Source organism: Ranitomeya variabilis, chromosome 1 (assembly GCF_051348905.1).
Source record: "Ranitomeya variabilis isolate aRanVar5 chromosome 1, aRanVar5.hap1, whole genome shotgun sequence".
Lineage (NCBI taxonomy): Eukaryota > Metazoa > Chordata > Amphibia > Anura > Dendrobatidae > Ranitomeya > Ranitomeya variabilis.
In genome coordinates, this window is record NC_135232.1 from 118,840,166 (window position 1) to 118,866,621 (window position 26,456).

At 43.3% G+C, this 26,456-nt stretch overlaps 1 protein-coding gene across 5 annotated transcripts in view; it reads right to left on the minus strand.

Moving 5' to 3' along the window:
* Window positions 1-26,456, minus strand: part of ACOT12 (acyl-CoA thioesterase 12) — a 101,261-nt gene that overhangs the window by 36,375 nt on the left and 38,430 nt on the right. For 3 of the 5 annotated variants that reach the window (XR_013221670.1, XM_077288468.1, XM_077288460.1), the window contains 5 exons: window positions 17,823-18,067; window positions 14,872-14,941; window positions 9,138-9,198; window positions 8,941-9,042; window positions 4,541-4,676 (listed from right to left, as the gene is read on the minus strand). Coding sequence is in view for 3 of the 5 variants with exons in the window: in XM_077288468.1 (XP_077144583.1) it covers window positions 4,541-4,676; window positions 8,941-9,042; window positions 9,138-9,198; window positions 14,872-14,941; window positions 17,823-18,067 (614 nt within the window). In the remaining 2 variants the exon portion in view is untranslated. Of the gene's footprint in view, window positions 1-4,540; window positions 4,677-8,940; window positions 9,043-9,137; window positions 9,199-14,871; window positions 14,942-17,822; window positions 18,160-26,456 lie in introns of those variants that run through there. The other 2 variants (XR_013221667.1, XM_077288449.1) reach the window with 1 other exon arrangement.

Here is a 26,456-nt window from a genome sequence, read left to right on the forward strand (position 1 = left end):
AAAGGGGAGTGCCCTAAACTGAAAATGTTGAATCCTACCCTCCATTATCAGTGCTACTCTCAGGTATTGTTGAAAATCAGTATGAATGGGTACATGATAGTAGGCATCTTTCAAATCCACTACTACCATAAAACAATTTTCAAAGAGCATTTTTATTGTTGAATTGATGGACTCCATTTTGAAAGTATGCTTTACCAGAAACTTATTGAGACCCTTAAGATTAATAATGGTTCTATAAGTATTATCTGGTTTTTGGATTAGGAAGAGGGGGGAGTAAAACCCCTTCCCTGTCTGAGAATATGGTACTTCCACCAACACATTTTTAGAACAAAGAGTCCTCACTTCCTCTTCCAGGGCAAATTGTTCAGTGGGAGATGAGCGCCAGGGTGTTAGCTTGAACTTGTCCCGTGGAGCCTGGACAAATTCAAGTTTGAGACCATGGGAAACAGTGTCTTTTATCCAAACGCTGTTTGTGATTTCTGACAATGCTGCTGAGAAATGCAACAGTCTCCCTCCCACTGGGATTGCTAGTCATTGTTCTTGTTTTCCGTCGGGTTACGGCGAAACATGAGACCTGTACCTCTTTTTCGCTTATCGTCCCATCTGGATCGATCTCTGCTCGGTGAGAAGGCGCGTTTCCCTCCCCGATTGAACCTTCTTTTGTTGAAGGGACGACGGTATGCATTGAAGGTATTGGGAAACTTTTTCTTATCGTCTCCTGCCTTCTCCAGGAGTTCATCCAGGGTAGGCCCGAATAAATACTCGCCTTTACAAGGGATAGCGCAGAGCTTTGCTTTCGCCTGCATATCCCCAGGCCAGCATTTCAACCATAGGGCTCTCCTTGCAGCATTAGACAGCCCCGCTGCTCTAGCTGCTAACTTAACGGAGTCAATTGAGGCGTCTGATAAAAACGCCGCCCCCTCCTGGATTACTGGTAAAGCCGCGATAATAGAGTCTCTGGAGGCCCCTTGTCTTAATTGGGTCTCTAACTGGTCTAGCCAGACCATCATTGACCTCGCCGTGCATGTTGACGCCACCGCAGGTCTTAAGGAGCCGGCTGCCATTTCCCAGGTTCCCTTTAAGAAGGTATCCACCTTCCTATCTAGGGGGTCTTTCAGCGTTCCCATATCTTCAAACGGGAGAGAGGATCGCTTCGCTACTTTGGCAATCGCTGCATCCAGTTTTGGGGCTTTTTCCCAGCTACCTACTGCTGGGTCGTCAAAGAGATACCTTCGCTTCTGTGCAGGTGGTAAGGAACCTTTCCTCTCCGTTTTTTTCCACTCTCTGTTGATAAGTTCTTGTATCTTTTAATTCAGAGGGAAAACTCTACGCTTTCTTTGTTCTAACCCACTGAACATCATCTGTTCTTAAGACAGTTGAGGCTTGGGTTCTGTTATACCCATTGTGCCTCTGACCGCTTTTATTAACTTGTCTATTCTTTCCAAGGGTAAACAAAACCGAGCAGCGTCTTCTTCCGAGGAGGAGGATGATGCTGCTGAATCGTCCGATTCTACGCTCTTTTCCTCCACCGACGAATCAGATGACTACTGAGTTTTTCGTTTAGGGCCTCCTGACTGTGAAAGGCCCTTAATGGACTGCTTAACCTCCATCCTAACCATTTCCTTCAGACTGGCCGCAATAGAAGAGGATTCTTCTGCTACCTGAGGGGGCAAGTAAGGCAAACTAGTCTAATGAACTAAAGCCATGACCCCCTCCCCCTCTTCCCAGACCTCACCGTCTGCTGGATACAGGGGTCACATAGCTTTTTAGGGTATGAGTCAGGCAAGGGAACCCCGCAGAAGGCACATTCCCTATGCTTTGTTTTACTGGTGTTTTTTTTCCCCTGTGAAAACATATACGAGGGGAGACTAATCACTAAGTGAACATTCTCGAAGATCACTTACCGGTGGATGCCCATACCCAGAAAGCTACCGAAGTACGAGGGGGATTTTTCCTGGCTGACGCTCCAGACCCCTGTCTGGAGGAGCTTCTGTGGCCAGATCCATCGCTCTTTTTTCCATGCTCCTTCTCCACAGACATCTGAGGCGCTTCGTCCAGCAGCAGAGGCTGCTGATCCTGATCGGACTCCATCCTGATTTGGAGGCCAGAAGCAAGGAATGCACGTTTGGCGACGATATATAGCCCCTCCTTCGGTCAGCGTACTCGTGCCGCGCTTTCCGGTTGCTCTCCTCCCCCCCTGCAGCTGCAGGGGATCAGCCGACACCTGAGGGTGATCGGCGCACACTTTCCGGTGGGCGCTGCCATCTTGGAACCCCTGCGCATGCGCAGAAGCTCCACGACCCGGAAGTCACCGCCGGCTCCGCCCTCCGACGTCACCTTGAGTCCACAGCGCTTCCTGTCAGCGCTGTGAACAGCGTGGGACGCCGAGACTTCGCCAGGAGACTCCGAGCGGCGCCACCATGATGTCGCCGATCCCACAGAGGCGCCTACAGCATTTTAGGGAGGGGAACCGTCATACTCATCACGCGCCGGCTCCGGAGACAGGACACCCCCCGGTGACCGCTCCTCGCTGAATAGCCACCGCCGTGCAGCCCTGCCAAGGCCACCGTGACTACTACAGGTACTCCGCACCGGCCGAGGTGGAAGACCCCCTCGCTACCAGAATCGGTCCGGCCGGCCTGGAAATCCTCATAGGGAATCTTCTGTAGGATCCAGTCCCTTCAGGAACAGGAAACCAACTGATGCATGGGAGAGGTGCCGCCCTTTTTGTATCTGTAGGTTTCCTGTTCCTTAAGGGCGGATCCCCTCTCTCGTAGTGCTGTCATGGGAGTCCGAATAAGTAAGTATTTATCCCACTGGCAACCAAGACTTAATACTTGGTGGCAAAACCCCAGGTGGCAAGCACAGCAGTCAGACGTTTTTGCAGTTGATGATGAGGTTTGTGCACACGTCAGGAGGCTTTTTGGTCCACTCATTGCAGATCATCTCTAAATTATTAAGATTTTGAGGCTGTCGCTTTGCAACTTGGAGCTTCAACTCCATCCATAAGTTTTCTATGGGATTAAGGTCTGGAGACTGGCTAGGCAACTCCATGACCTTAATGTGCTTCTTTCTGAACCACTCCTTTGTTGCCTTGGCTGTATGTTTTGGGTCATTGTCTTGCTGGAAGACCCAGCCATGACTCATTTTTAAAGTCCTGGCGGAGGGAAGGAGGTTGTCACTCTTTGGGTCATAGGCAGCATTTCTCTTCCTCCAAACACGGCGGGTTGAGTTAATGCCAAATACCTCAATTTTTGTCTCATGTTTGTTCAATGAACACAGGCAGAATCTCCACGCATACAAAGGAGGGCGGTGCTTTGGGCGGAGCAGGGTATCCACTGCATCCACTGGTATTACGTCACGTGGAAACATACCCTTATAAAGGTGACTATGTACAACAGCTGTGTTTAATGCAGGTTATGAGTTGATTAGCAGTGTCTAACTGGTCTGTAGGAGCCAGAACTCTTAATGGTTGGTAGGGGATCAAATACTTATTTCTCACTGCAAAATGCAAATAACTTTATATAATTTATACAATGTAATTTTCTGAATTTTATTTTTGATATTCTATCTCTCAATGTTAAAATTAATCTACCCTTAAAATTATAGACTGTTCATGTCTTTGTCAGTGGGCAAACTTACAAAATCAGCAAGGGATCAAATACTTATTTCCCCACTGTATAATATATATGCACTTAGTTTTACACACCTGCACAGATGTTCTGAGGATTAAGATCCCTGTAAAGTCATAAGACCTAACCTGACTGCATGTGCGCAAGTTCAAGAAGTTGAGCCATCCACAATCCGTCTCCTCCATACATTTGTTACATGGTCTCCCGGTACTTACCTACACGCAACAGTCGATCCTCACAAGATTTCCTTCTCTACTCCCCTCTCATCTCTTCTTCCCATAACCGCATCCAAGACTTCCCCCATACTCTGGAACTCTCTACCCCAACACATCAGACTCTCACCTACCATGGAAACCTTCAAAAAGAACCTGAAGACTCACCTCTTCTGACAAGCCTGCAGCCTGCAGTGATCCTCAACCTACTGAACCGTCGCACAACCAGCTCTGCCCTCTTCTAGTGTATCATCACCCATCCCCTGCAGACTGTGAGCCCTCGAAGATAGGGTCCACTCTCCTTCTGTACTTGTGTGTGCCTTGTATTGCTCATGTTTATTGTATTTGTCTATATCTGCCCCATTTTCACATGTAAAGCGCCATGGAATAAATGGCGCTATAAAAAAATGTATAATAATAATAAAAAGAAAACAACATGCACCAAGTACTTGCGCTGCATTGTTTCTGCATCATAGTAACGTTACAAACATGCTCAAAAGTTCCAACACATTATGTTGATTAGCTACCGTAATTATCTCTCAGAAACTAATTAAAGGCCAATATTTTGAAGGGAAGGGGTGGGGGGAGTGAAGGATAATAAAGATGTTCATAGTGGAAATAGGTATACAGTGGCACAATGTCACTTTACTTATTTTTCTATGTGAGCATATTGTTAAACACATTTAGCTTACAAACCATAAAAGGTGATGCCATCTTCCATCAGATTGTTATAGGAGTCTTCATGATAAAGTCGTATACGCCTCCTCTCCGCTGCCAGGCTGTACTCCAAGTGATCCTGCGCACCCTGAAGCCTCACTGGTTTTAGATTAACCTGTAAAAAAAGTGATAACATTTTATTCCAAGTAACAGTAATAAAATATAGACTGATAACTAATAACTTGTTGCATTAAGACCAGACCAGGCGACTGTTGTGTGCTTAGTAGGTTACTGCCAATGATCTCCACAATGGAGGTGGTTTAGACACACAGCCCTATAGAGGATGCACGTGGATTTAGGGGATACTTGTTTAATGCCTCTCCTGAGCAATGAAGTGCCATGTAATAAGGCCCTGTCAGGTCCCACAACTTGGGAATCATACAGCATTATATTGTTGCTGTTGCATTGATATGCAATAAGGTTTGCCTTTTAGATGTTTGTCCTCCCTCGCTCCCCGTCTTCCTCCCTAGTTCTTACATCAGTAACCCCTCCCTTCTTCCTCATTCTTTGTCCTGTATGTCAGCCATTTTAAGCAGCTTATGTCTTTGCATCTCTGGTTCAGATTTTTGATCAAAAACAGTATTACTAAGAATTCTGAGTTATTTAAATGCACTTGCTTTTTACTTGTTTAGTTACAGCAGGTTTTTTTTGCTCATTTTGTTTCTTGTACTAACGTAATTGAGCCCAACTACAAAAATTCAGCTTGAAAGTAAACCTTCTGGAGTTGAGTTAAACGGTTTCTCCACTACTAGGACAGCACCTTCTTGAACTAAATGTTTCGCCCTCAATTAAGTTAAAAGCAAAACTATATTCTCCTCCCGTGCCAGCGCAGTTCGAGCGGTGTCAACACTTGTGGTCCTGGAGCTCTCGTGCAGTGTTGTGACACGTGGTGCCCAGCCACCAATCAGTTTTTTTGTCACTGTCTCCACCTTTGTTTAAATTGAACATATAAAGACAGTCCAGGATTAGCTGCAATCTGGACTTTCTCTTCATGTTAAATCCGTACTGGGCGTCAGGCACCACGTGTCATGCAACTGCACAAGAGCCCCGTGACCGCAAGAGCCAACACCGCGATGGCATGAAAAGAGTATAGGTTTTTGTTTTTATTTTATTGGGGCCAAACATTTAGTTCAAGAAGGAGTTGTCCTTGATGAACTCATCATCTTTCCCCCATCTCGCGTATCCCCCCTACCTGAACTATCTATTATAGTAAACGGCATCACACTCTCTCCCGCACCTGAAATCCGCTGCCTCGGGGTAACTCTCAATTCTGCCCTGTCCTTCAAACCGCACGTCCAAACCCTTGCCACCTCCTGTCGCCTCAAACTCAAAAATATTGCCAGCATCCGTCCCTTCCTCAGCCCGCAATCTACTAAAACTCTTGTGCATGCCCTCATCATCTCCCGCCTCGATTACTGCAACACCCTCCTCCGTGGCCTCCCCGCTAACTCCCTTGCACCATTCCAGTCTGTCCTCAACTCTGCTGCTCGGCTAATCCACCTCTCTCCTCGCTACTCCCCTGCTTCTCCCCTCTGCAAATCCCTCCACTGGCTCCCAATTCCCCAACGAATACTGTTCAAACTACTAACACTGATCTACAAAGCCATCCACAACCTGTCCCCTCTCTATATCTCTGAACTAATCTCCCACTATCTTCCCTCACGTAATCTTCGATCCTCCCAAGACCACCTCCTCTCCTCCACACTTACTCGTTCCTCACACAACCGCCTCCAAGATTTATCCCGAATATCACCCATCCTCTGGAATTCCACGCCTCAACACGTCTAATTATCCACCACCCTCGGATCCTTCAGACAGAACCTGAAAACCCATCTCTTCAGGAAAGCCTACAGCCTGCAATAACCATTCTGCCACCTCACCAACCGCCCGAGCTGCCGCCACGTCACCGACCACCCGAGCTGCCGCCATGTCACCGACCACCCGAGCTGCCGCTATGTCACTGACCACCCGAGCTGCTGCCACGACCACCCGAGCTGCCGCCTCACCACCACCAGGGCTGCAGCACACCAACCTCCTGTGTCTTCCCCACTATCCTGAAGAATGTAAGTCCGCAAGGACAGGGTCCTCTCCCCTCTGTACCAATCTGTCACTGTAAATTTGTTTACTGTTAATGATATCTATAACCCTGTATGTAACCCCTTTTCACATTACAGCACCATGGAATTAAACGTGCTATATAAATAAAAAAAAATAATATATAATAATAATAATAATAATAATAATAATAGTAGTGGACAATCCCTTTCAGCTATCTGATGAAATCTCTTTGTGTGAGTCATGGTTCATGGAGGCAGCTATAGAGAGTGCCAGGTGCCCCACACTCAGAGTCAGAATAGGCCCTGCAAAGAATATAGCCCACCACCCTGCTCTTAGGCATTTACCGGTGCTGTCCTGACACTAGTCACTGAGAGCTTGTTTTTCTCTGGCACCCTGCAGACTGTTTACTTTTGCCCACTATAACCTTAGTTTAGATGGCTTCTCCATTTATGGATGGTTACTTAGTCTACCTTTTAATTTTTCCTGGAGAACATGTTCACTGATTATTATTTTACATACAGTATATGTCTCTCTTTGTAATTTCATTGTAATAATTTTCTCAAATTTAAGGTTGCAACTTGTAGTCTGGCAGATTCACAGGTAGACTTAACCATCAGGAGCCTTGTGGTCACCATACTATTCTGTAGCCAGGTTTTTATAAAATATGTCAGTGCCTTAGAAAATTGGCTGCTTATACAGTAATGGAAGTGGTGTCTGACCCCATCCAACAATAAGAGGTCTTCTGGTCAAGTGTTTACTTCTGGATCATTTCATGGTCGATGGTGCCTTATGGATAGGGTTTAGTTCTGCCTGTCTTTCGGCGTTCTCCTTCGCATATCTCCTGAAGAACCAGGCTCCTTCATCAGGCAGGTTTACTGATGAATTACTGATACAAGGGAACAACTTTGAAGATGTTACAAGACATCACGTGGCGGAGGGGTGATAACTTCTAGAGACAATCCGCAGTTATGAAATTAAATTTTGTTTTTAAGAATGTTGCGTTCTTGTTTTAGTACTTCATTTGTAAACTTTCCTGATGAAGGAGACTCTGTGCTCTGAAAGCTGAAAAAATAATTTTTCTACTTAGCCAATAAAGGTATCGCTCTTGGAATACTTTTGTCATTTTGGGCATGAAAGTATTTACATGTATTTTGGTAGCGCGTTAGCCAGAAAAATCTAATAATTTATATTGTACAACGTACCGTAACTAGTGATGAGCGAACGTGCTCAGATAATGTTATCCGAGCACGCTCGGGTGTTGGAGTATCTCGGGCATGCTTGGATAATATGTTTGAGTCGCCGCGGCTACATGATTCACGGCTCTTAGACAGCCACAACACATGCGGGGATTGCCTGTTTGTTAGGCAATCCCCGCACGTGTTGTGCCTGTCTACACCATAAAACATACAGCCGCAGGGATTCGAAGATATTATTCGAGCATGCCCGAGATACTCGGAGAATGCATTATCCGAACACGTTCGCTCATCACTGAAGTACAAAATGCGGCATCTTCTGTAATGTAGCTTCCCCATAACGGCTTATATGAATTTGCTGTGGTTGCTGAAAAATGTTGTGTTTTTAGGCTACGTTCACATTTGCGGTCAGCGCCGCAGCGTCGCCGCATGCATCATGCGCCCCTATATTTAACATGGGGGCGCATGGACATGCGTCGCACTTGCGTTTTGCGCCGCATGCGTCACTGCAGCGCACGCGTCCGGGCGCAGAGGACGCAGCAAGTTGCATTTTTGCTGCGTCCAAAATCAATGAAAAAAAGGACGCATGCGGCGCAAAACGTAGCGTTGTGCATGCGTTCACATTTGCGTTGTGCGTTGCGTCGCCGACGCTGCGGCGCACAACGCAAATGTGAACATAGCCTAAACCTGTCACTTTGCAGTTTCTCGAACCACTTACAACTAGTTACATAAAACTGCAGACTCATTCACAGCCCAAGTGTGTCACCGTTAATGATTACAGCTCTTGTCCTGTAGTAACACCTTGTAACTTTGAACACAAACTATAAAACAAAGATGACCAGAAGATAACGAACTCATTGCCTGACCTTTCCCATACTGAGATAACAGTCCAATTGGGGGCAAAACAAAATGTAAACTCAGACTTTGTGACACCATGAGCGACCTTAGAGTGTAAGTTCTCCTGACCGCATATTCTGCGCCACAAATTAAAAAAAAAAAAAAAAAAAGTATTACTACTGTGTGTAAATCAATGACGTCACTGATCAGAGCAGACGAAGCAGCCAGCCACTGCTTGCACTGATGAGCTTTCAGTCCACATGGTGCATTATTATTTTTTCATTATTTTACCTTTTTTGCTGTAAGAGGCTTAACCACATATGTAGAAAAGGCTGTGCAAACATGTTTCTGGCTACTTATAAATGGATCTTCCACTGCAACTTTAATGCCGACCTGAAAATGAAAAGCCACCTGTAAATTCAATGCTCATGTCTTATTTCAAATTACTATTTAAAATAATGAAAAAACAATAGAAAAAGCAGCTTTACCTCCATGCTCGTGTTGAAAGCTCTGTTCACTTTTGCTTTAATGCAAATTTGTTGTCCGATCCTAAGAGAACAAAGTCCAACATGGTTAAAAAACAATAAATCCTAGGTGGAAGAGAGTAACAATCTGTATAGTTGACCTCAAATTAGAATATTTACAATTGTTTTGCTGTAATGTAAAAGGGATGTTAATTAAAAACATACCATAATTCTCCCTTCCCCCAGAAAAAAGTAGGAATTTGGGCAGGTGGAGAGCAATCAACAATGAATGCAGGATTAAACTGTCTTTTGGTTTGCATCATCAGGGAAAAGGGGACAATTTTGTGTAAAAAAAAATGTTTAAAACAGCAAAGAGTAAGGGCTCATTTAAACAACTTTTTAAACGGTGTAAAAAAATAAAATAAACAAAACAACCCAAACCACAGCATGTACTATTGTCTTGCAAGTCAGATGAGGCTAGCCCATTCAAGTTTATGGGTAGGCAAAATAAAAAAAAATTAAAATTGGATCACAAAGTACATTCATGTGGTATTCAATTATACATTAACTTAGGAAACTATTTGAGCATGCATTTTGTATTACAGAAGAATTGAAAAGAGGTCGCACATAGATGTCAGATGGACGTTAAAAAAAAATAAAACGGACTACAATATGGATAAAACTTGTCCGAGTTATCAAGATGAAGCTCTAATGATTTTTCATATGCTCGCCCTAATCCTGCCAAGGCTCGTGCACAATGTGACTATTTCCGGTACGTTGTGACAGAACATCGGATCGCACTCGGACCAATGGGTTCTATGGCACCATGCACATGTCCGATTTTTTTCCTAGGACTGAGCTGGTCAGAGGTGGAGGTGTGTGTAATTGCAGTGGGATTAAGTTAGATCCAGTATTTGGATAGCACTCAGCCATTCAAGTCAGTGTGAAAACATTGGACTGCACTCAGTGGACTTCTGAGTGCAGTCCAATTTCCACGGACTAATAGAATGGAGTAGACTGCAAAGTCTTGTTTTCCTCCCATCATCTCATCTGAGAAAATCAGATCACACTCTGATCAGAGTGTGATTAGCATAATCAGCCCAATTCTCTCGGATGAGAGAAAATAAGCTCATGGGACTCTAGCCTTATAAGCTTATACGAGGCTGTTGAGTTTGGTCAGGAGACCTGAAGCCATTTCAGACATTGCAGTCAATAGTCAAATTGTGCATGTCGGATGTGTGAACCAGTCTTCAGCCTCATTCTCAGGTGTTTGTTTTTGTGTCTTAAAAAAGCTTCCTAAAAAAAAATAAAGCTTCCCTCACACAGACAGGTACAGTCACATCGGTCTTTGTACATCACACTGACAGGTCGCTGTTCGGAGGAGAACACAGAAAATCTAAAAAGATGAAAACAAATTAACTCGATTTTGAACAGAGGGAAGTTATGGTACCTAAGGAGACCACAAGAGCTAAAGACCCCGTGAACATTTTATGTAATTGGCCTAGATTGGGTGGCGCAACACTACTCCCTGCTAAGCCGCACAATCCATCTTAATAAAGGGAAAGCTTTTGTGGCGGAAACGTCCCTGAACATCTATTGAAATCATTTACTTATTCCTGCTGCCATCCATTTAGAGCATTCATTTAGCTGGTAACCCAGAACAATTCTTGTCGGGAAGATAGAGAAGGTTCCTGGACTGAAAATAGGCCACTGCCAAGAGAAGCCGGAGAGAAGTTTTCCACTGTCTCCTGCCAGGGTCTTTTAATCCTGCGACAAGAGGACCAATGGCCGGAGGGGAGTTCACTTCATATGATCTCCTAATGAAATTCCTAATGGCATCACGGAGAATTCTGCCAACTAAATATAGACAATAGTGACAGCATGGGAAAATGACGAGACTGCCTAACGCGACAGTAACACCTGAAGAGGAGCGTGCAATTACGTGCCTATAAAGTAATAATCCACCAAACATGCCGGAGCATTAACATCATGGAGGCCGGGTCTGGTGGGCAAAAAGAATTACAGGAAAACGATGGAGGATCGATTTCTCCACTGCGGTACTATTCCTCCGACATACTCCCTCATGTAAAGGGAGCAAGACAGGTCATCAGAATATGTGTCAGGGCACTGACGATACCGATGGTCACTAACTAGCTCCACTTAGAACGTGACAATTCTTGTGTCAATTCTTAACGCTATCCCCTCCCCAGATAAAGGGAATCAGTCAGCAGGTTTTTGTCATCTATTCAGAGAGCAACATAAGACAAGATGGTCCCCCCCCCCATTCCATCAATGTGTCACTTATTAGGCTGCTTGCTATAGTGTTCATAAAAGCACTTAACAGGAGATGACTAGAGGATTAGTAATCCAGCTTTCATTTAGTCCTCTATGTTCATGAGCTCTTTCTAACCCAACCCACACCACCGTCCAGATATTTGTGTACACTGTGCGTAGGCAGAAAGTTGCTAATCAGTGGTGGGGTCGGGGTTATACAGAGCTCAGCATTTAGAGAACTGGCAGACCTGCAACAGAAAAAAACACTGATCTTTTAAAAAATGAAAACAGAAGCCCGGCAAGAGACATCACTGAAGTCAGGATCTCTGCCCCGCCATCATGCTGCTCGCAGATAAGGTAGCAAAAGCATGGCGACAAATTTCCTTTAAGTTAGTAGATAAGAGCCACATTAAATGGAGTCTGCACAGACTATTCAATGCAGCTTTTTTCTAGTTTACTGTATATAATTGCTTTGCTACATTATGTTCAGCACTGATTATATATTTTGATTTATGGTCCCATCATTCTTTTTTAGCTGCATACAGATTTCCTCTTAAACACCAGTCCAGCATTTGTTTTCATTGTAGTGTTGGAGTGGTGCTTTTAAGATCCCTGCGCCTAGTCCTATACTTACCTGCTGACATCTTCACCTATTGCTGCTGCTCCCATAGTCTTCAGCAGTTTGTAACCTGACAGATCGTTCCAGTGTTTTATGAAGCAAGTCGGAGGTCACTTTTCAATGCAAGTCTATGAAAGCCCCACTCTGGCTCTCAGACTCATTTAGAGCTTGTGCCTATGGCACAGTCAGAAGCTGCAGTCACAAGATGGCGCAGGGAGAACAGAGCTGTCTCGATAGAAGATGAAAATGGCGGCTGGTAAGTTTAAGACCACAGACAGGGACCTTAGATTAGTAGCACTACCCCATCGCTGATAAAAAAAAAACAAAAAACAATCAATACATTGGAGTAGTGCTTAAGTTTTCCTTGTCCCCTTTCCCTCCCAGACCCCTTCCGTAGGTGCATTGTCTATGACAGCAAAGTCACAGTTTGTCATAGCTTTTGAAATGAACCACGTTCCTTCACAACCGGCTCTGAAGGCCAGCACCGGAAGCTTTCTTGTGCCTAACAAGATAGAACAATTGCTGTCAGGACAGACCAACAGTTGGTCTTTTACTAATAAAAGCACTTCAGTAAATTCCATAGCCCCGATTCATCAAGACCGGCAATTTTTATGCCAGTCTTGATGACGTGGCATGCTGGAGTCAGACCCTCCTGATTTATTATTATAGCACCATTTATTTCACGGCCCTTTCCATCTGAGGAGGGGTATACTTGATTATACAATAATCATGAACCATACAAGTCACCGAATGTGGTACAGGAGGAGAGCGGACTCTGCCTGGCAGAGCTCAGTCTACAAAGGATGGGTGAGGGTACAGTGTGTGAGGGTACAGTAGGTGAGGGTAGTAGTGTAGTAGAGTAAGGGTTACTGCAGGTTGTAGGCTTGTCAGAAGAGGTAGGTCTTCAGATTCCTTTTGAAGGTTTCTACAGGTGACAGTGATGTGTTGGGATAGTGTGTTCCCGAGTAGAGGGAATACACAGGAGAAATCTTGTATGCAATTGTGAGAACAAGAGATAAGAGGGGAGTACAGAAGGAAATCTTGTGAGAATCGGAGGTTGGTGCAGGTAAGTATCGGGAGACTAGGTCACATGTATGGAGGAGACCGGTTGTGGATGGCTTTGTATGCCATGGATAGGGTTCTGAACTGGAGTCAATGGGCAGCCAGTGAAGGGATTGACAGAGGGAGGCCAAGGAATAGCTGGAGGGACAGTTGGATTAGTCGGGCAGCAGAGGTTAGGATAGATTTAGATTGGATGCATGCGAGTGTTAGAATGGATGCCACAGAGCATATTTTTGAGTTGGAGTCAGCAGGAGGTGAAAAGGGCTTGGATATGTGGTTTGAATGAGAGAGCAGACTCAAAGGTTACCCCGAGGTAGCAGCCATTGACTTTGATGGATAGGTCTGTTGGGGGGTGTTAAGTGACATGGGGAAAGTTTATGAATTCGGTTTTGTCCACGTTATCTTTTAGAACTCAAGCAGAGAAGAGGGATGAAATAGCAGACATTGAGATTCTGATTAGTAAGGAAGTGATATTGGGTCCAGAGAGCTAGATCTGTGTGTCACCAGCATAGAGATGATACTGAAAGCTGTGGTACTATGAGCTATTCCAGGCCAGAAGTGTAGATGCAGAAGAGCAGAGGTCCTAAAACTGAACCTTGGTGGACACAAAGATAGGGGGCGAGATGAGGAGGTAGTGTGTGAATGGGAGATGCCGAATGTCCAGTCTGTTAGGTATAAAGACATCCAAGACAGGACAAAGTCTGTAATGCCAAGGGATGAGAGAATCTGTAGTAAGAGGAAATGGTCCACTTTGGTTGAAGGCAGATGACAGGTCGAGGGAGAGGAGGACACAGTAGTGTTGCTTGGCTTTGGCAGTTCGTAGGTCATTGGTGACTTTAGTTAGGGCAGTTTCAGTTGAATGATGCAGAAAGAAGCCAGACTGTAACCAGTTGAAGAGGGAGCAGGAGGAGAAGTGGAGGACAGTTCAAAATGGGCATGCTGTTCCAGTATTTTTTAGGCATAAGTGGAGCATTGGTATGGGGCAATAGATAGACAGAGGATGGGTCAAGGGAGGACTTTTTGAGGATGGGTGTGATTCAATGCATATTTAAAGCTTGAGGGGAAGACACCAGTTGTTATTGATAGGTTGAAGAAATGGGATAGGGTTGGGATGAATACTGTGGTGAGGTTTGGGATCGGGTCAAGTGCACAGGTGTTGAGATGTGATCTGGGGAGTAGAGAGGAAAGTTTATCTTCTGTAATGGCAGAGAAGCTTGTTTTGGAAGAAGAGGGCTTAATAGTTATGAGGAGGGGCTGTGGGGACTGTAGGCCAAAGCGTTCTCTGATGTTGTCAATCTTCTGCTTTATGAAGAGGCGCAGGCCTCTTAATGAATTAGAAGTGTATAACAAGTGGCTTGTCAGACAATGGAATAAGATTTGTGGCGTAAATAACGCCACCTGTTCGTCATGAATTTGATGAGTGGATGTTACAACACCCATGTCCTGACTCAGCTCTACCCCCTTTGTCAGAGGCGAGTGAAAATGGTGTGAGACCACTAAAAGGAAAATTTTTAACGCAGCCTCGCAACAAGTTAAAATTTGGCTACTTTTCAAAGCTTTTTACTTTGATGAATAGGGCCCTATGTATTTATAGTTCAAACATTTAAATGGATTTTTAAGACAACACTTAATGAATCTATCCATTATAAGCAGTGTTTACACTCATTACATAGTCATTAGACAAGTGTTTGACAAGCATTTTCTCCCCCCAACGAACCTTGATCTTTACAGCAATAAACATCTAATAGCAACCACAGATTATAAAGCTAGGCTTGCTCTTATTGGAGACTTTAGGACCAGTACCTGGCTGTCTGTTCAATCTGTATATCATCCACAGATGCAGTAACACAGGCCACACCAGCATGTCTCTCAGCTGAAAAAAAAAAGCAGACATGAGACACCATAACAATAATACCTTATGAGCAGATCATATTACTAGACACAATACAATTCACTTAGACAAGAATACGAACATACAAAAGAAACAATTGACTGCAAAGCCAAGAATAAGGGATATATCTAACCATTAATCCAACAAACTCCCTTCTCGAAATAAAATAAAAAACATTTGCACCTGTTTATTGTTAGGAAGGGAGAAAAAGGTTAGATAAAATACTAAATGAGTGTTGCTGAAACAAATCTGATTACTTCAGACTGTCGGAAACTTTACATAAGAAGATTTTCAAATGTTTCAAGCGTTCCTATACCCCATACCAAATCAACGTTAGGACCTTCAAAAGGTGCAATAGGCAACTCAAGCACCCACATTCAAATATCCAAAATATCCCCTTAAGGATTATTCCAATTTAAGACATTTATGGCACATCAAAAAGGTATGCCAAACATTTCTGATAAATTAGGTCCTTCTTCTAGAACTGCATCAGTCTCCAGAACCGAGGTCCCGGACTCCTGTCTTGCTCGGCTCTCATTCACTACAACAGGAGTTCTGAAAACAACTCAGCAATGCTCAATAGTCACAGGCTTAGGGATCGGGGATCAGTCCCATGAGTGGGAATGACATCTATTACACAGGTCAACAAAAAAAAATTTTTTTTCTGGTGTCCAAAATATTTTAATGAATTTGGGGTATTTTTGGGGTGCTGATTCTGAATATGCTATCAGTTTTGCCAGATTGGCTCAAGTTTTTGAGATTTTTGGTATCTTATTTATAGCACTTGTTGGTAAATGCGACGCATCATCTCATTAATTTCTTTGGATTAGTACTTGAACTGAGCAGTTCTCAATATAGTTTTGTGTTAATTAGTGTTCTAAAAGTTTGTTCATAGCTTGATTTTTGCACTAACTTTATGTTGTTGTCTGTTTTCCAGTGAAAAACATGAACTCATCAAGAAGAAGTTGTCTTAACGATCCAGACTCATTCTGTTACATTTGTGGTGAATACACACTGCCAAAACATAGAAGAAACATAACAGACTTCGTAAAAAAAGTGTATTTTGCCTATTTTGGGGTTATGCTTGGGGACCAAGACAAGTTTTGGGCACCACACATAGTGTGCAAAGCATGTATCGAATTATTACGAAAATGGAGCAAAGGACAAAGAAAAAGCTTCAAATTTGGTGTTCCAATGGTGTGGAGAGAGCCAAAAAATCATCATGATGACTGTTATTTCTGTGCAGTGCAAGTGCAAGGATTCAATAAGCATAAGAAACGAAAATGGGAGTAACATGGAATCTGCAAGAAGGCCTGTCCCTCATTGTGAAGATGTGCCTGTACCTGTGTTTACCATAAATACGAAGTCTGTTATGTTTCTTCTATGTTTTGGCAGTGTGTATTCACCACAAATGTAACAGAATGAGTCTGGATCGTTAAGACAACTTCTTCTTGATGAGTTCATGCTTTTCACTGGAAAACAGACAACAACATAAAGTTAGTGCAAAAATCAAGCTATGAACAAACTTTTAGAACACTAATTAACACAAAACTATATTGAGAACTGCTCAGTTCAAGTACTAATCCAAAGAAATTAATGAGATGATGCGTCGCATTTACCAACAAGTGCTATAAATAAGATACCAAAAATCTCAAAAACTTGAGCCAATCTGGCAAAACTGATGACATTCAGAATCAGCACCCCAAAAATACCCTAAATTCGATGAAATATCTTTGGCACCAAAAATGCTGTTGACCAGTATTATTATATTTATGGCATATCTTGGCATAAATGTCTAACATGGGAAAACACTTTAAAAAGGGACAAATCCACATTTACAGCATTTTATGTTCTTCCAATAAGAAAAACTGTTTATCTGCTTATCTAATTCACTTATACAAACAAAGGTGTCCCCATGATAACAGACTACAGAACCCTGTGTAGTCTGATGTCACAGTCCTTCTTCCCATCTTTTCCCCCCATTTCTGGAAAACATTCATTTGATAGGTGAACAATAAAGTAGGGACCGGAATGCTTTCCATAAGGATGGGCACATACAGGTTTACATAGATACTATTGATAATTTGTCATTAAATCTTTTGCAATCTTTGCTTTTTCATTTTAGATGCAGTGGACTGAGTTACTTCAAATGCTACATAGCCTTCAATCAGTCACCTCCTTACCAAGCAGTACCATAGATTCAGGCTATGTGCACTTGTCCAGTAGTAGCGGCAGCAATCAAATAATGCAGAAAAGGTTTTTGTCTAGTAAAAAAAACAACAAAAAAAAAAAAACAACAACAGGAATTTTAGATGGATTTTATTTTTTTACATTGAAGACTATAGGAAATTGATCCATTAATTAACCATACGTTTATCCTTGTGTTTGAAGAGGATCCATTTTTTTGGTTATTGGGACAGTTTCAAATGCAAGAAAATGCACAACTATTTAACAGATCAATGTTCTCTAAAACTTCAAATGTTAAAAAATTATCCATTTAAAATCACGGTATTTCTGCTAGACAAAAAAAAAAAAAGTGTCAACAGCTATTTTGTGAACGAATTTCTGCTGCATCGTTCGTGCCCCATTATTCCTTCTGAGACTTAACAGAGATCATTAATAGGATTTTCATGGATTAGAAAAAGATTAATAGGGCTCTTTTTTTCCCCCAGAAGTTTTGCGATACCAGACTTAGCCCAATGGACCAGTGTGGCACTGTTTTTATGGAGAAAAAAAAAAAGTTAAGAGTAGAACTAGATTAGGCTAAATAATATTCAGACACTTTGAAATAGACATCATCCCAATGATATTTTATATAGAAGGAGTTTTAATTTCTGAAGAGCAGTGATCTAATAATTCCTACCTGCAAGACAGGCTGTGGTATCAATCCAGGTGAGGAGCTGTCCAGCACTCAGCTCACCCAAGTGGTTGGAGTGCCAGGGGTAGACAGTGTGGCACATCTGGACTTCACCCATCTCATAGCCAGATGTCGGGGCTGAGCCCTCTCTCCGGGTGTCACCTGCTGCATCAGCCGGGCCCCCAGATAGCAGCATGCGGGTCACTGACACAAACTTCTGCAGGAGCTGCCTGGGGGCCGGGAGCCGGGATCTGTGAACAGCAAGGAGATACAAAGCCAAGTGAGCAGAGAGCAGGAGGAGGAGTGTGGGGAGGGTCAGGCCGTCCGGGCTGCAGAGTGGCATGTAAGCTAAGAATGGCACGGAGCGAGTGCTGGAGGGTGCAGACACTTGTGCAGCAGGTACTGGCAGTGCACACTTTCCAGTATTCGTCTTTCAGGTCTCAGCTGATACAAAGTGCACATTGGGTCACATGAGTGAACCACAGTACCAGGGTCATAGGAGCAGGCTGGCAGCTTGCCCAGGTGGCATGTAAACACACCTTGCCTTCCATTCTAATAATAATAATAATAATCTTTATTTTTATATAGCGCTAACATATTCCGCAGCGCTTTACAGTTTGCACACATTATCATCACTGTCCCCGTTGGGGCTCACAATCTAAATTCCCTATCAATATGTCTTTTTGAATGTGGGGGGAAACCGGAGTACCCGGAGGAAACCCATGCAACCATATGGGGAGAACATACAAACTCCTTGCAGATGTTGTCCAAATCGGGATTAGAACCCAGGACTCCAGCGCTGCAAGGCTGCTGTGCTATCCACTGAGCCACCGTGCTGCCCCTTCTCGGTAATATCTGAGGTTTAGGTCATCACCAGAGGAACATTCACAAGATCAAAGAATACTACAGCACCTAGCAATTGTATTCTGTACAATACACCAAATCACTACTGAAACTAAACGACATAGGTCCTAAACGCCAAGAGTGCAATGTATACTAACTATACCACATAAACCCTAAAATATGAGAGTGCAGTGTGTTTTATACTATAGCATATACATCCTATTATACCGCATCTCAAATACTAAAGTACAAGAAAACATGCGCTATGGTGCAATCAATGTAAATAGGCTATAACCAAAAAACCTAATTAATTGTGATGAGGTCATGCTGCGCATTATCCAATTCACAGTTTGCTGATAGGATCTGTTGTGGTTGATGGGTGGTTTTGTAGATAAATTCATGGCACAACCTCGGCCCAACCACTACATCTGTATAAACCCTTAGATTTGACAAAGGATTACACAGGTTGCACTGTAAAAAAGTTCAGAAGCCAAGTGTGGCAACATTCAATGGGCCAGCTGCATTGTGATTGGTTACTGTGGGCAACAAAGATGGCTTGTATTTTAGACAGTTCTATACGTTTCCCCATTAGGTAAGTCTCTCACAGCCTGACATTACCTGAAAGAGGGAGGATATTAATGCAATAGAAGCACCTAAAGGAATTGTGCAGAAATGCTCTCACCCGACATCAAGCTTTAAAGGGAACCCCATTCATGCTGCCCAAACCTCTGACAGGATGAATCGCAGCCAGGGATATAGTTCTATGAAAAGCTCTGGTGTTTCAGAGTTAATATACTTTGAAGATCCAACCACTTTTTAAGGTTGATTGACAGATCTTGCCTTATGTACACACTATGGAGAAACTGGTCATTCATCTCTAGCAGCGCTGAGAAGAGCAGGCTGGGGGCGGCGGCGGACTAGTCTTGGTCTCCCGCCTGATCTTCAAAGAATATCGTCTCTAAAACTCCCAATTGTTTCAGTGAATAATATAACTGACTGGAATTGTGCAGCCAGGCTGGGATTCCTGCTGCCAATGGTTTGGGAAGAATGAATTGCCCATGGGTTCCCTTCAAAAGAAAGGTAACCATCAACCATAACATATTGTGTAATTATACCATTTATTACATCTGGACCTATGCATGATACTCACAAGCAGACTCTGGTCTCAACAACAGTCCTATCTCTCCATGCCCAACCCCTTTGAAAAGGTTGTATTGAATTAGTAATTATTTTACAGAGCATCTCTATGGTTAACAATGCTGCCCTGGTCCATACAGTTGTGGCCAAAAGTATTGACACCCCTGCAATTCTGTCAGATAATACTCAGTTTCTTCCTGAAAATGATTGCAAACACAAATTCTTTGGTATTATTATCTTCATTTAATTTGTCTTAAATGAAAAAACACAAAAGAGAATGAAGCAAAAAGCAAAACATTGATCATTTCACACAAAACTCCAAAAATGGGCCAGACAAAAGTATTGGCACCCTCGGCCTAATACTTGGTTGCACAACCTTTAGCCAAAATAACTGCGACCAACCGCTTCCGGTAACCATCAATGAGTTTCTTACAATGCTCTGCTGGAATTTTAGACCATTCTTCTTTGGCAAACTGCTCCAGGTCCCTGATATTTGAAGGGTGCCTTCTCCAAACTGCCATTTTTAGATCTCTCCACAGGTGTTCTATGGGATTCAGGTCTGGATTCATTGCTGGCCACCTTAGAAGTCTCCAGTGCTTTCTCAAACCATTTTCTAGTGCTTTTTGAAGTGTGTTTTGGGTCATTGTCCTGCTGGAAGACCCATGACCTCTGAGGGAGACCCAGCTTTCTCACACTGGGCCCTACATTATGCTGCAAAATTTGTTGGTAGTCTTCAGCCTTCATAATGCCATGCACACGGTCAAGCAGTCCAGTGCCAGAGGCAGCAAAGCAACCCCAAAACATCAGGGAACCTCCGCCATGTTTGACTGTACGGACCGTGTTCTTTTCTTTGAATGCCTCTTTTTTTTCTCCTGTAAACTCTATGTTGATGCCTTTGCCCCAAAAGCTCTACTTTTGTCTCATCTGACCAGAGAACATTCTTCCAAAATGTTTTAGGCTTTTCAGGTAAGTTTTGGCAAACTCCAGCCTGGCTTTTTTATGTCTCGGGGTAAGAAGTGGGGTCTTCCTGGGTCTCCTACCATACAGTCCCTTTTCATTCAGACGCTGACGGATAGTACGGGTTGACACTATTGAACCCTCGGACTCAAGGCAGCTTGAACTTGTTTGGATGTTAGTCGAGGTTCTTCATCCAACATCCGCACAATCTTGCGTTGAAATCTCTTGTCAATTTTTTTTTTCCGTCCACATCTAGGGAGGTTAGCCACAGTGCCATGGGCTTTAAACTTCTTGATGACACTGCGCACGGTAGACACAGGAACATTCAGGTCTTTGGAGATGGACTTGTAGCCTTGAGATTGCTCATGCTTCCTCACAATTTGGTTTCTCAAGTCCTCTGACAGTTCTTTGGTCTTCTTTCTTTTCTCCATGCTCAATGTGGAACACACAAGGACACAGGACAGAGGTTGAGTCAACTTTAATCCATGTCAACTGGCTGCAAGTGTGATTTAGTTATTGCCAACACCTGTTAGGTGCCACAGGTAAGTTACAGGTGCTGTTAATTGCACAAATTAGTGAAGCATCACATGATTTTTCGAACAGTGCCAATACTTTTGTCCACACCCTTTTTTGTGTTTGGTGTGGAATTATATCCAATTTGGCTTTAGGACAATTCTTTTAGTTTTTTCATTTAAGACAAATTAAATGAAGATAATAATACTAAAGAATTTGTGTTTGCAATCATTTTCAGGAAGAAACTGAGTATCATCTGACAGAATTGCAGGGGTGTCAATACTTTTGGCCACAACTGTATAAAAACACTTTGTTTATACAGCTACATTTTACGGTCCATGTATGGATCATAATGCTTAGACCAACCATGGGTTTACTGACCCAATCAGACTTAGATATATATGAAGTCAAAAGACCAGTGATTGGCCTGGGAATTGCAGTTGTGGCCGTGAAATATATGTGGCAGTCTGAACACAGCCTGAGGCAATGTTCACACGAGTATATGTTCGAATAGTAGTTTGCTGTCTTCTTGTGTGACATCACATTGGGGGAGTGGGGTGAGTGGCTGTGGCCTAGTGGTCCAGTGCAGTGAAATGAGGCACACATCCATCATAGTGCAGCACAGTGCTCAGTGGTTAGCACTGCAGTCCTGGATTCAAATCCCACCAAGGACAACATCTGCAAGGAGTTTAAATGTTCTCCCCATGTTTGTGTGGGATGCCTCCGGGTACTCCGGTTTCCTCCCACATTCCAAAGACATACTGATAGGGAATTTAGATTGTGAGCCCCATCGGGGACAGCATGTGTGCAAACTGTGTAAAGCGCTGCAGAATATGTTAGCGCTATCTAAAAATAAAGATTATTAATATTATTGGTGTGCGGAGGTTTACACCAGCATTTCTGTTCCCTCTCTCGTACGTTTGATGGCTGGTGGTTGCCCGTGGTGTTAGTGTGGAGGGATACAGGAGTCAGGAGATGGTTCAACAGTAAAAACAGGCGGACTTTACTTGAACGGGCAGCCAAAAAGGTACACAGCCATTGATGTTATAACATGCTTAGATGACAAAGTTCTTCAGACAGGCACATAGCGAGAGTGCAACCAGAGCCTATCTTTTTAAGCTGACATGACAGTTCTATAGCCCATTGCAGTGGCGTTCCCCAGAAGACTCCCAAGTTTCTGCTCCCTCTTACCTTCATGGTGTTGTAGGATTCCTGCATTCCCATCTTCGTTATGAGGTACCACCATCCAGGGCCATATTATACTTGTAATTCTCATATTGCCTCTCTCTCTGCAACTTTTATCTTGTTTCCTCACGTCCTCTCTTGTGGTCAGTGTCATCTTGGCAACACGTGCATCAGGACTGAAGAGAGGATTAGGTTACCTCTACCCTCCATATTCTACCTCATCTTCATCCCTTCATCTTCCCTGACATCTTACCTCATCTCAACAAGGTTGTGTTAAAGTTCATCACTGCATCATTGTTCCCAGATTTACCACGTGCAGATGGTCAAGCATAGGTGAAAAGGCTAGAGTAAAACTATCTGCTATTGCTTGCACAGAGATCCGTTCTCACATCTCTAAGACACATCTCACCTATGTACAGTACATTGTCGGCAGAATTCTCAAGTATTATTTATCCTGTTAGTCCCATAGTGGTTCTGAATTCTTCAAAATTTGGCTCTTTGAAAGTGGCTTTTTCATACCATCAGCTATCTGGTCAGTCTCTCAAAAACACTGTTATGCCATGTTCTATCAAATCACACAGGTAATGTTTATATGTCAATGTGTTTGGTTCTCGCATTCATCTTCTCACTGCAAGTTTAATGCATCCTTGGTGGTCTTCATAAATCACCATCGATTGAGTTGATGGCTTAACCAAGATCTCACCAAATGACCTCTTGAATTGCATGGGCTGCAGACACTCTGCTTTTGTTGATTTCAAGGCGACAGACACCCTTTTTCTGATGGATCATGGAATTGAACTTTCTCCAAGCCTGAACAAAGAGCCTCTTGTCAATTTATGATCACTTAAGTCACCAGCCCAGTCTACATCCACATAGCCTGTGAGATTTAGATCTCCTGTTGCAGAGAGCGTTAAATTTATGTTAAATTTATGTTTTGAGTTGCTTTCAAATAACAAAGAACTCTCTTAACAGCATTCCAGCGTCTTTGTCGTGATTATTCCACATACCTGCAAAGAATTCAAATAGTTGCTGTGGTAACCAGTCAAGTCATAGTTGCTATGTATAGAAGTGCCCCCACTACCTGTCTGTATTTCTGTATGTTAGGCAAAAGGGTAACAGTCAGATCATTTTCTCCTTCCAACTTTAAGTGGGATGGTTCCATTGGAGTTGATATACCTTTGGCTTATGACATTCCAAACTGATTCAGAATTCCATTGATTCTTGCACTTTGGTTTAAAAGAAAGCTTCCATCCTCTTTGGACCAGAATTCCTAGATAAATGTCCCATTTCCAAGGTCTTTAGTTGAAAAAATAGAATTAGACTTACTGGTAATTCGGTTTTTAGGAAACTTCCACGACAGCATATGGAGGTTGTCTCTTTGCCCTGATGGGGAGCAGGAAATACAGAGAGGTTAAAAGGACCTTCCACTTGCCAGTGACTTACAACTAAGACCATAGCACCGGATTACCTTCTGAATCCCAGATTTTATCCAGGAATATATAGGGGGGAAATTAGCGCCGTTGTGGAAGGTTCCTAGAAACCGAATTACCGGTAAGTCTAATTCTATTTTCTCTAGTCACCTTCCACGACGGCATATGGAGGAATACCAACTAATTTGGCACTAGGGAGGGACAACAACCTGGAGAACTTTACGGCCGAAGATTAAGTCCCTATTGGACAATACATCCAATCTATAATGTTTGGAAAAGGTATGAAGTGAGGACCACGTTGCTGCCCTGCAGATCTGCTCTGGAGATGCGCCTCCTTTTTCTGCGCAGGAAATTGATGTGGATCTGGTTGAGTGAGCCTTGATCCCCACTGAGGGTAGATTATTCTGAGCAAGATATGCTTGTGTTATAGCTTTTTTAATCCAGTTAGCGATGGTACTCTTAGCCACCTTTTTCCCCTTATTTCGTCCTGAAAGGTGGACAAAAAAGTTATAATCGATTCTGTAAGAGCAGGTTTGGTCTAGGTAGTGTAGGACAATGCGCCGCACATCGAGAGTGTTGAATTTCTTCTCCTTCGAATTTGCAGGTTCGTGGCAAAAAGATGGTAGAATGATCTCTTGGGAACGGTGGAATTCAGAAACTACTTCCGGAAGAAATGATGGATCGAGACGAAGCACTATTGAATCATCCCTAATCGATAGATAAGGCTCTCTTCTTATTGATAAAGGCTTGTAATCAGGGCTGGCGTCAGCACCCGGCGCACCCGGGCAAGTGTCGGGGCCCTGAGCAGGCAGGGGGCCCACTCGCCGTCGGGGACACTGGCGCGCTATAGTGTCGGCTCCCGCGAGTGGACCCCCCACCTGCTCCGGGCCCCGGCACTTGGAATACTTGCCTCCCCCACTTCCAGCGCTGCAGAGTCTTCCATCCTCTGACTGTGATGTTCAGGTCAAAGGGCGCGATGACGTCACCAGTGCTCGCCCTCTGCCTGAGCAGTCGCAGCACAGAGAGCAGGAAGACGCCGATGGTGAGAAGTCCAGAGCAGAGCAGCGTCAAGCAACGAGAGGTGAGTATTTCATTTTTTTTTTTTTTTTTTTTAATATTTGGAGCAATATATAAGGACCATCAGAAGTGGCCCATATATGGAGCATTATATGGGGCTAATTCTATATGGAGTATCTTATGGGGCCAATAATATAGGGAGCATCTTATGGGGCCAATTCTATAGGGAGCATTATATGGGGCCAATTTAATATGGAGCCAATTTAATATGCAGCATCTTTATGGGGCCAATAATATATGAAGCGTCTCATGGAACTAATTATATATGGAGCATTTTATATGGCCAATTATATATGGAGCATTATATGGGACCCATTATACATGGAGCATCTTATGGGGCCAATTATTTTTGGAGCATTATATGGAGCCTATTCTGTATTGAGCATCATATGGGGCCCATTCTGTTAAGGAGCATTATATGGAGCCCATTCTGTATGGAGCATCAAATGGGGCACATTCTGTATGGAGCAATATATGGGACTCAGTATACTGGGGCCGATCATATACTGTATGGAGCATTATATGAGGCCCATTATATATGGAGCAATAGATGGGGCCCATCATATACTGTATGGAGAATTATATGTGGCTCACTATACTGTATGGAGCATTATATGGGGTCATTTCCGTATTGAGCAATATATGCGGCTCATTCTGTATGGAGCACTCTGTGGTGCCCATTATACTGTATGGAGCATTATATGAGGCTCATTATTCTGTATGGAGCATAATATTGGGCTCATTCTGTTTGGAGCAATTTATGGGGCTCATTATTCTGTATAGAGGACTACAGTTAGGTCCATATATATTTGGACAGAGATAACATGTTTCTAATTTTGGTTATAGACATTACCACAATGAATTTTAAACAAAACAGTTCAGATGCAGTTGAAGTTCAGACTTTCAGGTTTCATCTGAGGGCATCCACATTAAAATTGGATGAAGAGTTTAGGAGTTTCAGCTCCTTAACATGTGCCACCCTGTTTTTAAAGGGACCAAAAGTAATTGGACAATTGACTCCAAGGCTATTTCATGTACAGGTGTGGGCAATCCTTTCGTTATGGCATTCTCAATTAAGCAGATAAAAGGCCTGGAGTTGATTTGAGGTGTGGTGCTTGCATTTGGAAGGTTTTGCTGTGAAGTAAACATGCGGTCAAAGGAGCTCTCCAAGCAGGTGAAACAAGCCATCCTTAAGCTGCGAAAACAGAAAAAAGCCATCCGAGAAATTGCCTCAATATTAGGAGTGGCAAAATCTACAGCTTGGTACATCCTGAGGAAAAAAGCACTGGTGAACTCATCAATGCAAAAAGACCTGGGCGCCCACGGAAGACAACAGTGGTGGATGATCGCAGAATAATCTCCATGGTGAAGAGAAACCTCTTCACAACAGCCAACCAAGTGAAGAACACTCTCCAGGAGGTCGGCGTATCAATATCCAAATCTACCATAAAGAGAAGACTGCATGAAAGTAAATACAGAGGGTTCACTACACGGTGCA